Below are 15,125 nucleotides of genomic sequence, written 5' to 3' on the forward strand. Positions count from 1 at the left end.
TCTTGCTGCAGATGACAAATGGCCAGCTGGATTGCAGAAGCTGTCTGTGAAAGGCATGTACCTGACTCTTGCCTTCCAATTTACCTTGTGTTAATCTGGATGTAGCAGGTGACAGCATTTGTGTGTGCAGTACTGCTTCCAGCATGCTCTTTGGTGTCACACTGGGGTGCAGACAGCTCAGCACCACGCTCTGAGAGCCTCAGTTACCTTGTTAAAGGCAAAGCAGCACTCGGGTTCTTAGTCTGTGCACACTCACACACACGGCAGGCACGAACCAGATACCTCAGCGTAGAAAGAAGACAGGGCAATCTGCCTGGCTAACTTCAGGGCTTCTATCCTCATTGCAGCAAACTCTAACTCCTCCTGGCAAGTGTTTAGTTGTGAGCAATCCACAGGGAAAAAACGTATTAAGAACACAGCAAAAATGTTTAACAGATTAAAAACTGCAATGTTGTATTTTAGTGCATAATTCTGACAGCTCTGGGGTGACATCCACACCCTGTGCTCCCTTCTTCACTAGAACACTGACACAAACCTCCATGTTTCCTTTAGTTTTGAGGCAGCTGTGTAAGTAAACAGTTTTTTTTTTAGGGGATGAGTATGAACAGCATGAAATAAGTATTTTGTAAAGCCAAAGCTGTTTTCCACAGCCTCCTCTCCTTTTGTTTCCATCTGATGGGACTTTACGCCAGCTGCTTCAACCTCTGCTGTTTTCAAGTCTCACTGTAAATACTCTAGACGATGTGGTCTGACATACAGGACTGGGCTGCAGATCAATTTGCTTCTGCTAGAAGAAGCCAGGCCAAATTCTCCATTATACATCTGACCAGAAGCACAGAGCCTAACTTTCATTTCAGCAGGAGTAGGGCCCAGAATGAATCTGTGCATACAGACTTATTAAGGCCAGGTGTCAAGACAGCTCTCCACACATCAAGTCCTCTATTCAAACTTAAATGATTTGCTTTATAAAGACTTCTGCAAAATACATACATCAGTGGTATAGGATAGCTGAAAGTGTTGATGAAATGTAAGTTTATGAATTATATGGATTAAATTATCTCTGTTCCATAAATTTCTGAAAGGACAAAGTTACTTCTGAAAGGACACCTTTTGCTTCTTTCCCACCCTCCCTCCAAGCCTCCCCTCCTTTCAGCTGAGGCAAAGTATTCCTCTGCCTGTGTACAGACAAACTTCAAGAAAAGTGACATTTATGTTTCTGCTACAAACCTGAAGTTTCTGAGCAAATACTGGGGGGTTCTTTTCTGCTAAGTCAGGATCTAGATATTCAGGCTGATCACATATTGAGGTTTTCTTAGATATCATACTGAGAAGAGCATCAGCAGAGACAAAGGAGTCTTCAGGAGACGTCTGAAGGGTAAGGAGGATATAGAGTAAGCAACAGAGATTTCCAACTGAGATACTACCCCCAGTAGTTCAGGCCAAAAGCAACATCTGTGTCTGCAAATCTTTGACTCCCAGTCATTTCATGCACCACTGAAGATTACTTTTGAATACAAGACCCATGGGTGTAACAGACAAACATCAAGAACAAATCTCCCTAATTTAAAGGCCAAGTAAGCTTTCCAAGACTAACATGAAGTAAGTAACATCAGGACCTCTACAGCAAGGGCTCTCAGGCCATGGACCACAGCCCACTCACCATACTGCCACAATAGTTTTCAAGCAGTTACTATGGATTTTCTCCACACAATAGATAATGTGCAGTTCAAGCATCTCTAAGCCAGTTCAAAAGCTTTGAAGAACACCAAAGCTGAGGGGAACCTCAGCCAGACTCTTTTTGCAGTCTTTACAAAGTCTTTTGCTGCTTACTGGGGATAATCTCTGTTCACAATTATGTGATCAGGATAAACACAGAGTATGAGGGTGGACAGAATTAGAATGACAAAAAGAAGATTCCATCAAACTGCCTCCCTTGCTTTGGTCCTACCACATGCTGCTACCAAGGTCTCTAAGTATCAGGCTGAGTTTCACTCCACTTTTGAGACTCATCTTTGCTATCTCCTCTATAATGTGGGAAATTTCTGCAGGAAAAGGGTTGTCCAACTCTTATCACAAATGACTTACTATTTCAATAGCCTCTGGAGTTGTTCCTAGCGTCATGGGCTCCAGGTCTTTTGGCTTGGACTTGTCAGGTGACTGCAAGTGAGCCTCTTGGCTGACAGCTAGGACTCGGGAAGCTGGATGTTGTATTTTCATTCCAGAGGATTGCTGGGACTCAGGGTCTTCAAAACTTGACCTGGAGAAAGATTGTGTACAAGATTCCAGGGTGGAGCACACAGCAATTAAAACTCCACTAACTAAATCCTTGCTAACTAAGCAAACCCCCTTCTGTACTTTTGTGTGTGAATGCATGTACGTACATGCACTTTGTTCCAACTCAACTTTGTATCATTCTACCTCAAACCCCTTTGCAATATCCTTTCAAGAGCAATGCACCAGGGTCATCCCAGTAAACCCACTTCCATCAGAAATGTTAAGCACATTTCCTAACCATTTCCCCCTTGCCTTTTTACCCCTTTCTCACTGTGACCTCCATCTCTCCCAACAAACAGCTTTCACTAACAAGAACAGATGTTCTTAACAAGCAAAAATTTTTGGAAGTAAATACAACCCCCACATCCTGTTCTTATGAACCAGGCTCCTTGTTCAGCAAATGTATCTAGGAAATGCCAAGTGAAAAGCTGCAATTAGGAGATTTCTAGATTAACACAAAAATGACCTCAGCATCTGAGAAGGAAAAAAAGCCCACAACTGTAAGAAGCCATTGTCTAGTGAAAGAGTTGCCACTGTGACTGTTCAGCAAGAACAGGAAGGAAAAATATATGTCCTTATTTCTCCCCATTACAAAACTCCTGTATCTTTGCCCTCTCTTCTCTCTCATATGTGTACACAGATGGGAATCTATTTTTAAAACAAGCAGCTCGGCAACACAGAGGCAGGGGGAGGACAAGTTGCCTGGGTAGGTGCTATGGTGGTAACCCATTTCCCTGACAGCCCTTCTCACTGCTGAACTGTCTTGCAGTGACCTACCCTGAGCACGGCGTGGTGGAATCAGACAGCCTGATGGGAGGTGATTTGACAGGGCTCTCCTGCTGGGCATCAAACATTAGGTACAAAGATTGTTTCTTCGGGGTGCTATCGTCCTGCTGGCAATGGGAAAAGAAAAGAGTCATTAAGCAACTCCACTGAAGCTAATTCAGGTCACTGAAGCCTTAAGTGACCAAAGGACTTGACTGACAGCTAATAACACAGGACTGTAATATAGTCTGTGCTAACAGGTACTGAGATGACCCCTTTCAGGAATAATCCATTAAAGAACAAAACCTAAACGGTTGACTCTTCGTATTGCCTCTTCTTCTCCCAGTTTGAGGTTAATCAGACTTCTGGTCCTGGCTGGCAGGAGGCACTCCTTGACTGAGAATGTTACTGAAATATTCATTGAACCTCTTCAGCAGTTTAAGCACCTGCCATCCAACCTTGATTTTTCTGACTTCCCCTGTGGATACACCCCCAGTGGATCTAGTCAAGCGATCAAATATTTGATTTGAGCAGAAGTAAGGCAAAATAACTGATAATGCCTAGTACTGCATTCCCTACTTCACACTCATTCTGTATTCTCTCCTGATTCCCCTCCCATCTTCTTACAAGACTTACTCTCAGTTTCTTAACACAGCTGCTGTAGACAGTTCTACACCACTGGAAACACTGACTTGCTTTTAATCTCCAGGATGACCTACTATCATGCTAGCTTAAAAATAAAATTACAAAATGGATCAAGCTCTACAGGACATAGGACAACAATGCACACGCAATTTACCCCAGTTATGACAATTTAAAGGAGCTGGGTTCGCAGATCTGCTGTAGGCACAGAATAATTAATTAAGGGGTAGTGAGGCCGATGGCACCATCAGGACAGTATATTATGACAGGGGAATGCAAATGAATGGAAATGGAGAACTTACAGGCACAGAGGAGCCTATTTTCTCCATATATTCTATTTCATATGAGTTGCTGTATTCCAATTCTGCAACAGAAACAAACAAAAAGAGCCATTAAATACATGCCATGAAATTGGTTTTGCAGATGTAAACGAGACCTCATTTAACAAGGGCCACTCTCATTCTCCTCAAGACTTTCCTAGGAGATGTCAAAAATAGAATATACAGAGAGAAAGCAGAAGGTGCATTGATTTTCAGCAATGAGCATATGACACAGTTCAGGCAAATTAATCTGCCTGGAAAATTTCAGCCTTATTGATTTGCTGAAGATTCTGCCCTGGGGGGAATCAGAATATTAAGAAATTTTCAGAGCACAGATAACTTTCCTCTAACATCTTATCACAGAAAACAGAGTTTTCAATAATTGGGATTGCTGGGATCTGTTTCCTTTAATGTATGACAAAAAAAAAAAAAAAGAGAGAAAGATTTAAACATCTGTTGAGAAAATAAGCAATTTGTATTTCTTACTGTAAGTTGATCTTACAACTCTTAATTAAGAAGGCCTGCTGTGCTGTCTATCACTTCAGATGAAAAGGTACCTAAAGTATCTGTGAGACAACATTTCAGTTTTCACATTTTCCTTTCAGAGGAAAAAGCCCAGGGCAGGAAGATCTACAAAGAGCCCTAAACCTAAACCCTAATAAAAATGCAAATCTTTACTGCTTCTCTACTTCAGATCTCCTAATTACACTGAGCATTTCTTTCCAGTCCATGGTCACCCAGAAAGATAAAGCACAGTGAAGTGGAAAAGAGAGAATCCCTTCCTGCACCCAAATAAAAGCAAAGACTTTGCTCAATGACACCTTCATTTAAAAATTAAAACCATCATTAATTTGTCCTAATGCTGTCTTCTACTCGGTTTCCCTGAGTTAATTCAATAAACCATTTGTGTAATTTCATTTCCATTACAGATAAGTTCTAATGCCTGCCACACTGGCACTGCCACTAAGATAAAAGTGTGTGGTTAAATTCTTCTAGATGGGGGCAGCCTTGCAGAAGTAGGGCTTCTGTTAGGAGCACAGTAACCATCATTACAACATTTGGTCTTGAAAGCAAACCAGCCCTCAAGCCCTTACCTGTTTTGTTAAAAATAAAGTTTAAAAAACCAAAGAGGGCAATGTGAACTTAGAAGGCTCTTTTTTTTTTTTTTCCTGCCAAAAGCCCAGCAGGGTGCCAGTGCTGTAATTCCCCAAGCCTGGGTTTTGTCAAACCACCACTGAAGAGGCACAGCCGCAGACTCTCATCACCTCACACGTGAGAGATATTAACAGTAAAAGATCTAAGTGAAGAGAATGCTGTAAGAGCAGGCTGGTCACGTTTAAATTCCTAGCACTGTAGGTTGTTCATGTTCACAGGGAGCCAGGCAAGTGGACAACCCCCTGGTACCAGGCACGAGCCTCTTCCTAGGCAAAGCGAAAGCAAAACCGGAAGGATGAGATTCAAACCACCTCTGACGCAGAACTGCAGGAGAAAGCATTAAATCCCAGTGCCTAGGAATTGCCCTTCTGCACTGCAATTACCTACACACTGCCCAGGGAGCTGTATCATGAACCTTTGTGGAGCAGCTCTGTGACCCAGAGAGCAATCCCTGTGCTCACTGGCGGGAGACGCTCCAGCGCTGTCCTCTGCTGGCACAGCTTCTGCCTGCCTGCAGGCTTCTCTGCAGCTTTGCCATGCCGATCTGCATGGACTTTGGGAACAACATGCCTTCAACTCTACTGATGTAAAAAAAAGCAGGACACGGATGGAAATACTTCAGCTAGAAACCAAAGGAACAGCACGGATCACTAAGCACTGTTTCATCTCATTGCCCTCAGAAGTTTCCAGCATGATCTCCTCTGAGACATCATCTCCCCTCCAAGCTCTCAGGCTCTGGCTACCTCTGTACACTCAAAATCACAAATGCCCAGGATATCCCACCAAGCAAGGTCGTTATCTTTCATAAATACATACAACAGACTTACTAAGTGATGTCCTCCAACCCGGCCTACAAAGAGCTGCAAGGTTACACCAGAGTTCTCTGCTAACAGTCACTGCTTAGTTCTGGCCTGGGCAACAGGCAAGTGGCAGCAGTCATGAGCAGTGTGAGCAAGAGGTGAGAGCTGGAAGGATTGGCTGACTCAGTGGCTGGGCTGTATCTCTACCAAAGCTGTGTTAGGTTACAGAGTAAGGAACACACCAGTGTCTGGGAGGGGTAACAATATTCACCCAGAGAAACAGCCCTGCAATTGCTCAAATACTTCTCCAAGTTCCAGGAGTAAGACTGCCAAGGGGGGGAAAAATACTGTTTTTAAGAGATGTGAAAAGTGGAAGCATTGTTGATTATAATTAGCAAGTAATCTGAAACTCCAACTACACCCTGCACATGAGACAAGACAATTAGCATTTAATTAGGAGCTTTGCTCACTTTCTTCTACCCACTTTGATAGCTAAAATAATCTCTTTAGAGTATCTCTCACCATTCTTTTGTTCCATTTCCTTCCACCATTTCCATTTTCCCAGATTAGGGGGGGTAAGGTAGAGATTATTTTCTAAGACATATTTAAGTTCTTATTTTCCTTAAAGCAAATTAAGTGAAGCCAATGTCTAAAATTTGTCATTTGACAAGAAAACAAAGTGGATTTACCCAGACTGAAATACTTATCTCTACAGAAGACAGTACAAGAAGCCCAGGCCACACATGGAAGCACATGCATATGAACATGTGTAGTCCCATCAAAACCACTCTGATCACTCCTGCCTTGTAATGGCAAACACATCCCATCTAAAAGCTCCTCCTCAGACCCAGTCTAAAATGGTATAAAGTATCTTTAAGGGTAGACTGGAACATGGATTGAAAGGTTAGGGGGAAAAAAAATGAAATTCTGATCAAGAAGAAAAAGTTTAAGCCAAGTTAAACTTGTACAAATCTTCCCACCCACACAGCCGAAAACCTGCCCCGGGAGCAGATGTTGAGAAGAACAATTCCCCCTGCTAGCCCCAAGGAAGGCCACACACAAATCTTTCAGTGCTGTCTGTTTCACCTCTCACAGCCCTAGAATGCCAGTTCTCTAGACAGCAACTGCCAGCTTTAGCTCTCCACTGCCTACAGGAAGGTGCAAGAGAAAAAGTCTGAAGTTGATCTAGAGGGAGATATTATCTGGCACATGAATAACCATCTCACACTGGGGATAACCCATTCAGGTTAGAGGAGCAGGCTCAGGTGAAAGCAGGAGTTCAGTGACTCTCCATCCCAAAGCACTAAGAAAGAGCAGCATTCAGGCCCTAGTCTCCTGTGAAGGCACAGAAGAACAGGTAGCACACAGAGAAGAACACAGCAAGTATGCAATTAACCGGACTAAGCAAGCAAAAGCCTTTCTCTGAGGGCCCCTTTCCTTTGCCTTTAAGCTTCCTCTCTTCTCTTTCTTGAAAACTCGAGGTTGGACTATTGGGGTCTCACGTTCAGCTCCCCATAATTGCCAAGTTGTCCAGACTGGTCCAAGGAGCATCATTCTTTTGGATGCCCAATTAATACAGCTTGCATTCAGCAAAATACATGCCACCATCTTGAACATACCAAGCCCCTTCCCCATAAACACAACATCAGCTGGCTGCAGTCCTTCCCAAAGCATACCCTCTGTAGGGGAGCTGAACTTGGTCTCGTTGACAAAGGTGGACAGGTCAGAGGGTTGGGGGTAGTCCTGCTTATCTGTGTTCAGGTCCACAGTCATGCAGGTCCACTTCTGACTGGTCACTGAGGATGCCAGTTTCTCCTCATCTGTCGCATGAACCACCGTGGATATGACAGGAGGAGTTTCTGGAGTAGGCAGTGGAGTGGGATCCTGCAGAAAACAAGTGCAATTAATTCTATTATCTTTCATTAACACTATGAATAATTAACTCTGAATTGCTTTGCATGATCACAGTCAACTATCTTTTTAATTCCATGCTCTTTGCTACGGCTTTGCATAAAATATTTAATGAAAAATATTAATCTACTTAATTTAGAACTCTACTAGCAGTAAGCTGCCCCAGCATAACTAAACTCTTTGCTGATAACCACTCACACTGCAAAGCTGCCTTGCTAATCAGGAAGAAAGAAGCCATTTCAATCTGTCAGGCACTTGACATAGTAATTGGCACACATCACCCAGGACTGAAGTCTTTGACTATCAAAACTGACTTTTTAGGCTTCCCTCCTAGAAGCAAGCCTACCTAGGTCTGCAGGGTCATGAACCCTTCCTTCACTTCTGTGCTGTCAAGCAGCACAAATAAAAGGGTGGGATGGATAACAGGAAAATGAACAGCAGCATGGAAGGAGCTGCACCACATCAAAGCACTTAGGGGCTTTGTAGGCATAGCAGCTTTTGTTAACTTCTCTTCCAAGAAAGCCACCTGCCAGCGGTTGACAACAAGGAATAAAACTATCCAAGCACATGTGTTCCTGCCAGACCAACCCACTTGTTTTACTTCTATTTCCCTCCCAGCCCATCAGTTTGATGCATTTAAGTTTCTTTCTTTCTAATCTAGAAACTCCAGGGTGGACAGTTACATCTGTTTTCTTTAGTTAACTGCATAACTGACTGAAGAGATTAACTCATATCATTACTCCACTGTTACACAGGACCTTCCAAAGTACCTTTACTAACAGCCTACCTGGAACCTGCAGAGGAAACACTAGACCTAAGGAATGCTACATACAAACTTCTAGAGACCAGATGGCTAATACCTTATGATTCCAGCCCAATGTGCCCTACTTGGACACTTTAAAACTCTTCAAAAAAAAAAAAAAAAAAAAAAGCCTTCTCTTCTAAGTGTACAATTGTCCAATTAAATAAATCAGATTTCTCTTGCCCCCCACCCTACTACTACAAGAACCCAAATCACAAGCCTCAAAATAAGGCAGCACTTTACCTGGGAAGGAGGATCTGATAGCGGGGATCTTTTTGGTGATTTTTTCACCCTAAATGTATCACTGAAAACAAAGTTAAAGCCATTAATGTGGTAACATCACCAAGAACCAGGTCATTTCACACTTAGCAAGAGACAGCCACAGACAAAGCAACCTCTGTAAGCCCTTCTGCTTTAAAATCCCATCTGTTAGGCAGCAGCACCAGAGAGAAACATGCCATGGGTAGATATTGCTGCCATGCATTAGGAACAAGCCTCCAGCCCCAAATGCTGAGGGAAGCAGGATTGCCATATTTTTCATGCTAACTACTGACACAGCACAGAGCTGCTGCTGCTTTATTGCATTTCAAATCCCTGCTCCACCACAGCTGCCCTCAGTGGCCTTAAGTAAATTACTTAGCTTCTGTCGGCTTGAGTTTCCCAACTGAAAATTAGCTCTCAGCCACATCTTTACCTGAGAATTCAAACTGTGATAAACTTGAGCACTCAGTTTCAATGACTCCGTGAATCATTGAGAAAAAAACTGGATGAACTGCTTGCAAACAGCTGAGGCAGATGCTGCTCCCAAGATGCCAGAACATAGTTCGTGACGAAAGTGCACGAAGGAGCCTCTTTAACTCAAATTCAACAAATATGGCAATTCTGCTTCCACTTCCCCTGACACAGTGCAGCCTGGGAGCACAGACACTGTAGCCCTTCAAGATCCCACAGGTTCCAGTCAGGCAAATGGAATGCAGTACATGTGCTGTGTCTTGGGGTAGAATTATGGATGCTGCCTTTATCTTTATTCAAAACATCTACCTGTTCTCTAGATGAATACTGCCAGATTTATTCAGACACATTTATGTTACTATCTAAAAGGGGGAGGAAGAGGTATGACAGCAAATTCACTGATGAAGACTTAGTGTTTGAACTGAGATGCAGGGGCAAGATTCCTGCCCATCAGCTCATCCCTGATCAATGATGGCCACATCGACACCAGAAATTAGAATGGTGGGTTTCAATTGGCAGAGGGTAAGTCAATACATCTAAAGGGGAAAATAAATTGGATAGCTGAACACTGGTGTGTTCAATGCTGCTAATTATCTAGTTACGAAGCTAGAAGTAATTAGGACAAATTATTCCTTTAAGAAGGAGAGTCATTTGATGCAGTATTTATGAAGGCCTGGCTGTATAATGGTATTGTACAAAAATACAAGTTTCATATTTTAGCTCAAGAATACTCTATAAAGTTTTTAAAAGAGGACCTTCTTTGATAGGCAAACAGATAATGAGGGTTTAGATTCCTCAAATTCATTCAGGGCCAGGAATATTCTTAAAATAGCTTTTTTATGTGGAGCGAAAGGAAATAGTCAACATAAAAGCTTCATGCTGAATAGAAACTGATCATGCTGCAAAATAAATAAGTAACATCAAAAAGCCCACAAATCAAAGAGGAAACTTGAATTGTTAGCTTAGAATTACTTACAACAGAGAACATACAGACATCACATCTTCTACCATCCTAAGACAAAGAAGACAAAGAAAAGAGAGACAGACAGGAGGAACTGACAAAAAAGATTAACCTGCAAATACTCTGTTAATGTGTTAAGGCAATCTCATCATGCACAGTTTCTTCCTGTCTGATCTTAACCCCTACTTTTTATTGTGAAATACATGGGGAAGGAAAAAAAAAGAATTCTTCAAGCCCTGTGACGTTTTCAAATTCAATGTTATACTTTTGACAGGTTTTATCTTACAAAATAGACTTCAAAGCTGATGTCTCTGAGTTAAGTTCCTTGCAAGATGCTAACTGTCCTTACTTTCCTGACAGCAGTCACCTGCTTTCTGCTTATTATATGGGGTGTAAAACTGTTCTTGAATGGCAGCTAAGCTGGAGAAAAGAGCAGAGCTATGCAAGGTTTTTTTCCATGTCTGCTGATTCATTGTGACAGCACAGAAAAAATTACCTGACCACTTCAAGTCATTCACCTCAGCCACGAAAGGCAATGGCATTTCTGTCAATCTCATCTGGTTTAGCTCTCACTGAAATCTAACTTGGTGTTCCAACAGAACACATTGATTGCCCCAAAACCAGAAGCAAACCTGTCCCAAAAAAAAAATTAGGCTAAGAAAAGTTTTCATCTACACAGCAGCTTGGCAGCTTCTGCTCAGCTCCCTTCACATGCAGTGCTCTTGAAGGCTGGCACCTTGTGTTCCTGAACACAGCCTCCAACCATCCAACAGCTTCAAGAACAATGTTTACACAAGTCACCTATCTTCACTCATCACTACAAGCAGGCACTCAGAAGACATCAGCTCCTCTTTCTTCACTATCATGTGGGCAATATGATCTACTTCAAAACAGCTCAGCATTTCAGTATACAAGAGAGAGGAATTTGTGTCTAGCTGATAAGTCTTGTGAAAATCTCATCTCTTCAGATGGAGGTCAACGCTTAGGCTGCTGCAGTTCTCATTCAAAAATAAAACCTGATTATTTTAACTGATTTATCATAGGCAGCACCTCACATAGGGCACAGATTCAAAGCAGCACAAGCTTAGAAATGGCTTAAACCATTAACCTGGCTTCTTCACTTCCCATAGCTCTCGCCTAGAAATCTCTCTCTTTCCACATCACAAACAAGTTTCCAAAATGGTCCATAAAGTTTAATCTTTGCACTCCTCAGCAGCCCTAACAAAAACCTCTGGCTTTGCAGAACTGTCCATTAATTAAGCTTTAGAAGGCTTGGTATGTAACAGTATCATCCTCTCATGCAAACAGCCTCCTGAATGCTGAAGCACTTTGCACTGGCTTCTCTCCCCTGTCCCACCATGGCAGTACTGCCAGGAGGGTCCCACACCCCTTCTCCCTGCACTGGAAGCCAAACTGAGGGTCGTTTTCATGGTGAGGAGAGAATATGCAGGCAGAGATAAATAAAGCCTCTGCTCCCTGTGGCATCCCCCAACAAGCCCGAAGCTGATTTTCTTCTGGAAAGCATTACAGCTGCAGGCTGAACTGTGTTAATTTGCAGATTCTCCTCTGCTAGAAACCACTTGCAAAAGTAGGTTATGGGGCTGCAGTGAGCAGACATTACACAGTAAAGTGAAGGCAGTCCCAAGAAGGGCTGGGAATTCCTGCAAACCTCCTGACCTAAGGACTTGCAAGCCTGCTCTAGGGTAGTTTCAGTTCTTCCACGATGACACAGACCAGCAGTGAACTTTGTGACTGCAGAACAGAACCTTCCCACAAATATTTTGCCAAAGGCAAATGTGGTTTAGCAAACTCTTTGTAAACTCCCATTGCCCCTAAATTAACAACTTTGGAATTCATTCTAATATTCACAGATGGGTAAACTCAAGAGCTTTATACTGGAAGGTCTATTAACTCCACTGAAGCCATGAGGAGACTCTGGCTGTCTGCAAATATCAGACAAATAGAGGATCTGATGATATTAAAATTCCTCCCGTCTCTTCCCCTCTGCTTTCCCCAGTAAGATTCAAATTGTTCCTCTCTTGCAGTCAAAAGTCTTCTTGGTTTGTACCAAACCACTGTGGACTGCAGGCTTGGAAAACATACCAGCTTAGCTTGCCTCTTCATTCCTACCTTCATTTCCACCACATTTCAAGCATAGATCAAAAAGAAGGAATATCAGAAGAAAAAAAACCAAATCAAAACAAGGCTCCTCACTCAAAAAATAATACAACTATCCAATTGTTTATACTTTGCCCAAGTAAGAAATGCCCCTAAAAGCAAAAAAACAGCACACACTTCCTCAAATCTGGCAAGGGACATGAATCAGAAGCCTAGAGAGCAGCAGACTGCTCAGAGAAACCATCTCAGTCTGTAAGGGAGGTCACATTGACCACATTATCCTCCAATTGCCAGGCTTTTCAAGTTTTTAGTCACATTTTTGTTAGTTAGCTGACAGGTTTAAACCATAAAGCAACATGCACTGAGATAATTGCTTACAGATAAACACAGGATATCAATTTTAGATCAATGGAATATAAACTTCCGGTTTACCAACCCAAAACAACCAGGTCTGAAGAGAAAATGTCAGTTAACCATGGAATCAGTGCAACCCGCCAGAGAGGTTTTTAACCAAATATTTACAAACAAGCTTGAAAATTTATCCTGCAACTTGTCAACTGTGTCTATAAGATGGAAGATGGATATTTCCCCAATGGGCAGATATTTCCTCATTTATTTTTTTTAAAGGAATTTTTTTGTCTTGGCATTAAACAAAAAAAAAAAAAAAGAAAATAAGTATTTCAATACTTCTCTCCTGTGTTTCAAGTTACTTTCTTTTAAATACCTGAAATCTCCAGAAAACCAACATCCTGCTGCCTGCAGTAGGATTTGTCACTGCTTCGCTATTTCACACCCTACTCTCAAAAACTGGTTCACCAACCAGTCTTTCCTGTGTGACTATTTGATCATCTTAAACAAGATCATATTCCCAAGGTGAGGTCACAGTCAAAATGGCACAAACCCAATTAAATTTGGACTTAATCACATCCAAAGCTGCACTGGGCCCCGAGACTTCCAAAACCCAATTAGCGGAGCAGTGGCCCAGTCGGGCTTGATGTAGGTGCTGGTCCTCCCCAGGCTATAGAGAAAAGAGGTTGAAGGAGAGCATGTCCAGTCCCCAGTTTGAGTCCAGCTGGGTGGCTACCAACACTCTAGGTCATCTTTCTTTCTGCAGTCAAACCTAAGGTGGGTAGAGCTGTGGTAAGGGGCAGGCACAGGTGTGCCCTTTAACTTACGTTTTCAGTGGCGTCTTCTTCTTTTTTGCAGGCTTGTTCAAGTTGTCTCCTTCAGTTCCATTTGTTTCATTGGCACTGGCTGGTATCTCAAAGGAAGCTGGAGACTTAGAGGGCGAGCTGGCTATCTTAGAAGAAGACTTGAAAGGGTCAGCAGAGTCCTCACACATGTCTGGCTCAAAGCTGTACGTTTGCTGAGGCAGTTTGGGCGATTCTTGCATTTTTGTACTAGAGGAGAAGGGGTTAAAATTGGGATCATCCCACTTGTCAATATCAAAAGTGTAGGAGCCTTTTGTGATGGGGATTTCATTGGGATCAGCGGGAGCCTTGCTTGGGGTGCTCGGAGCATTGTCAAGCTTTTCCACTGTCTTTTTAGTCTTTGGCCTCCGTAGTGGCATTTTAGCACCAGGCTTTTTACCTGCTTTTTTGGGAGCAGGAGTGCTCTCCTGCTGGTCTTCACTCACCCCTTTTTCTTCAGAATAATCAAACTCCAGCCTCACTGCAACACCTTTGACTGGAGGATCTTCTTGTCCTCCGGTGTCAGGTGGAGTCACCTCCCCAGCCTCCGGTGCCGTTGTAAGAGGTAGAGTTTTCTTATTGGCAGGGGGAAAGTTCTGGACTTTGCCACCTCCGCTGCTAAATGCACTAATCCCTTCAAAACTGTCTGGATCCAAAGGGTAGGATCCCTCAGGCACAGCTGGGGCCTCCTGTTTCTCAGCAGAGATTTTAGAAGGTTCAGTACATTCAGGCTTTACCGAGTCAGCCTTTGCTTCTGTTTTATCCTCACCTGGGGCACAAGCTGCTTGGCCAAGGTCAGACGGCTCTTGCGGCGTTTCCTTCACTGGTGGAGCATCCAGAGATTTTTTAGCTGTCTGCTTCTTTTTTAAGGAAGCTGGTCTGGATTTCTTTGTTCTCTTAAGGGTACTGGAAGCACTACTGGAACCAGTACCGTACACATCGGCTGCCGGTGCTAACGTCTCGCTGTTGCCAAGGTAAGATGTTCCATCAAAATCCCCAGCCTGCAAGCTGAGAGAGCGAGACAATGTCGATTTGCAAACTGGCACTGAGTCGGTAGATTTCCTTCTAACATTCACTTTGGCGTCACGATTCTTGGATTCTGAAGAGCTTGGTCCTAAGGCATGGAGAGAATCAATCAACTCAATGTTATCGAAGTCCAAGTTGTAAGTCCCGCTGCTGGCTATCGGCTTGTCCTCATCGAAGACGGTGGAAAAGGAGTGGCAAGGGGGACGGAAAGGGTTTTCTTCAGCTGGTTCACTGTGTGACACATCAGTTACAGGTGCAGCTTCTGGACATAACCCTGTAGGAACCAAAAGAAAATTCAGTGAATTTTCTCAAAATCAAAGAATCAACCAGGTTGGAAGAGACCTCCAAGATCATCAAGTCCAACCAATCACCCAACCCTATCGAACTAACTAGACCATGTGTGATGGTTTGAAACTGTCTCTTTAATTT

At 43.0% G+C, this 15,125-nt stretch overlaps 1 protein-coding gene across 1 annotated transcript in view; it reads right to left on the reverse strand.

Moving 5' to 3' along the window:
- Positions 1 to 14,050, reverse strand: part of TACC2 (transforming acidic coiled-coil containing protein 2) — a 37,073-nt gene extending 23,023 nt beyond the window's left edge. Inside the window, exons 1-6 of the mRNA XM_054382166.1 lie at positions 13,656 to 14,050; positions 8,913 to 8,973; positions 7,633 to 7,840; positions 3,984 to 4,045; positions 3,052 to 3,167; positions 2,086 to 2,257 (exon numbers count right to left, since the gene is read on the reverse strand). Coding sequence (XP_054238141.1) covers positions 2,086 to 2,257; positions 3,052 to 3,167; positions 3,984 to 4,045; positions 7,633 to 7,840; positions 8,913 to 8,973; positions 13,656 to 14,050 — 1,014 coding nt within the window. The remainder of the gene's footprint in view (positions 1 to 2,085; positions 2,258 to 3,051; positions 3,168 to 3,983; positions 4,046 to 7,632; positions 7,841 to 8,912; positions 8,974 to 13,655) is intronic.
- Between the last annotated feature and the right edge of the window lie 1,075 nt (positions 14,051 to 15,125).

This window comes from Indicator indicator, chromosome 7 (assembly GCF_027791375.1).
Source record: "Indicator indicator isolate 239-I01 chromosome 7, UM_Iind_1.1, whole genome shotgun sequence".
In the NCBI taxonomy this organism is placed as follows: domain Eukaryota; kingdom Metazoa; phylum Chordata; class Aves; order Piciformes; family Indicatoridae; genus Indicator; species Indicator indicator.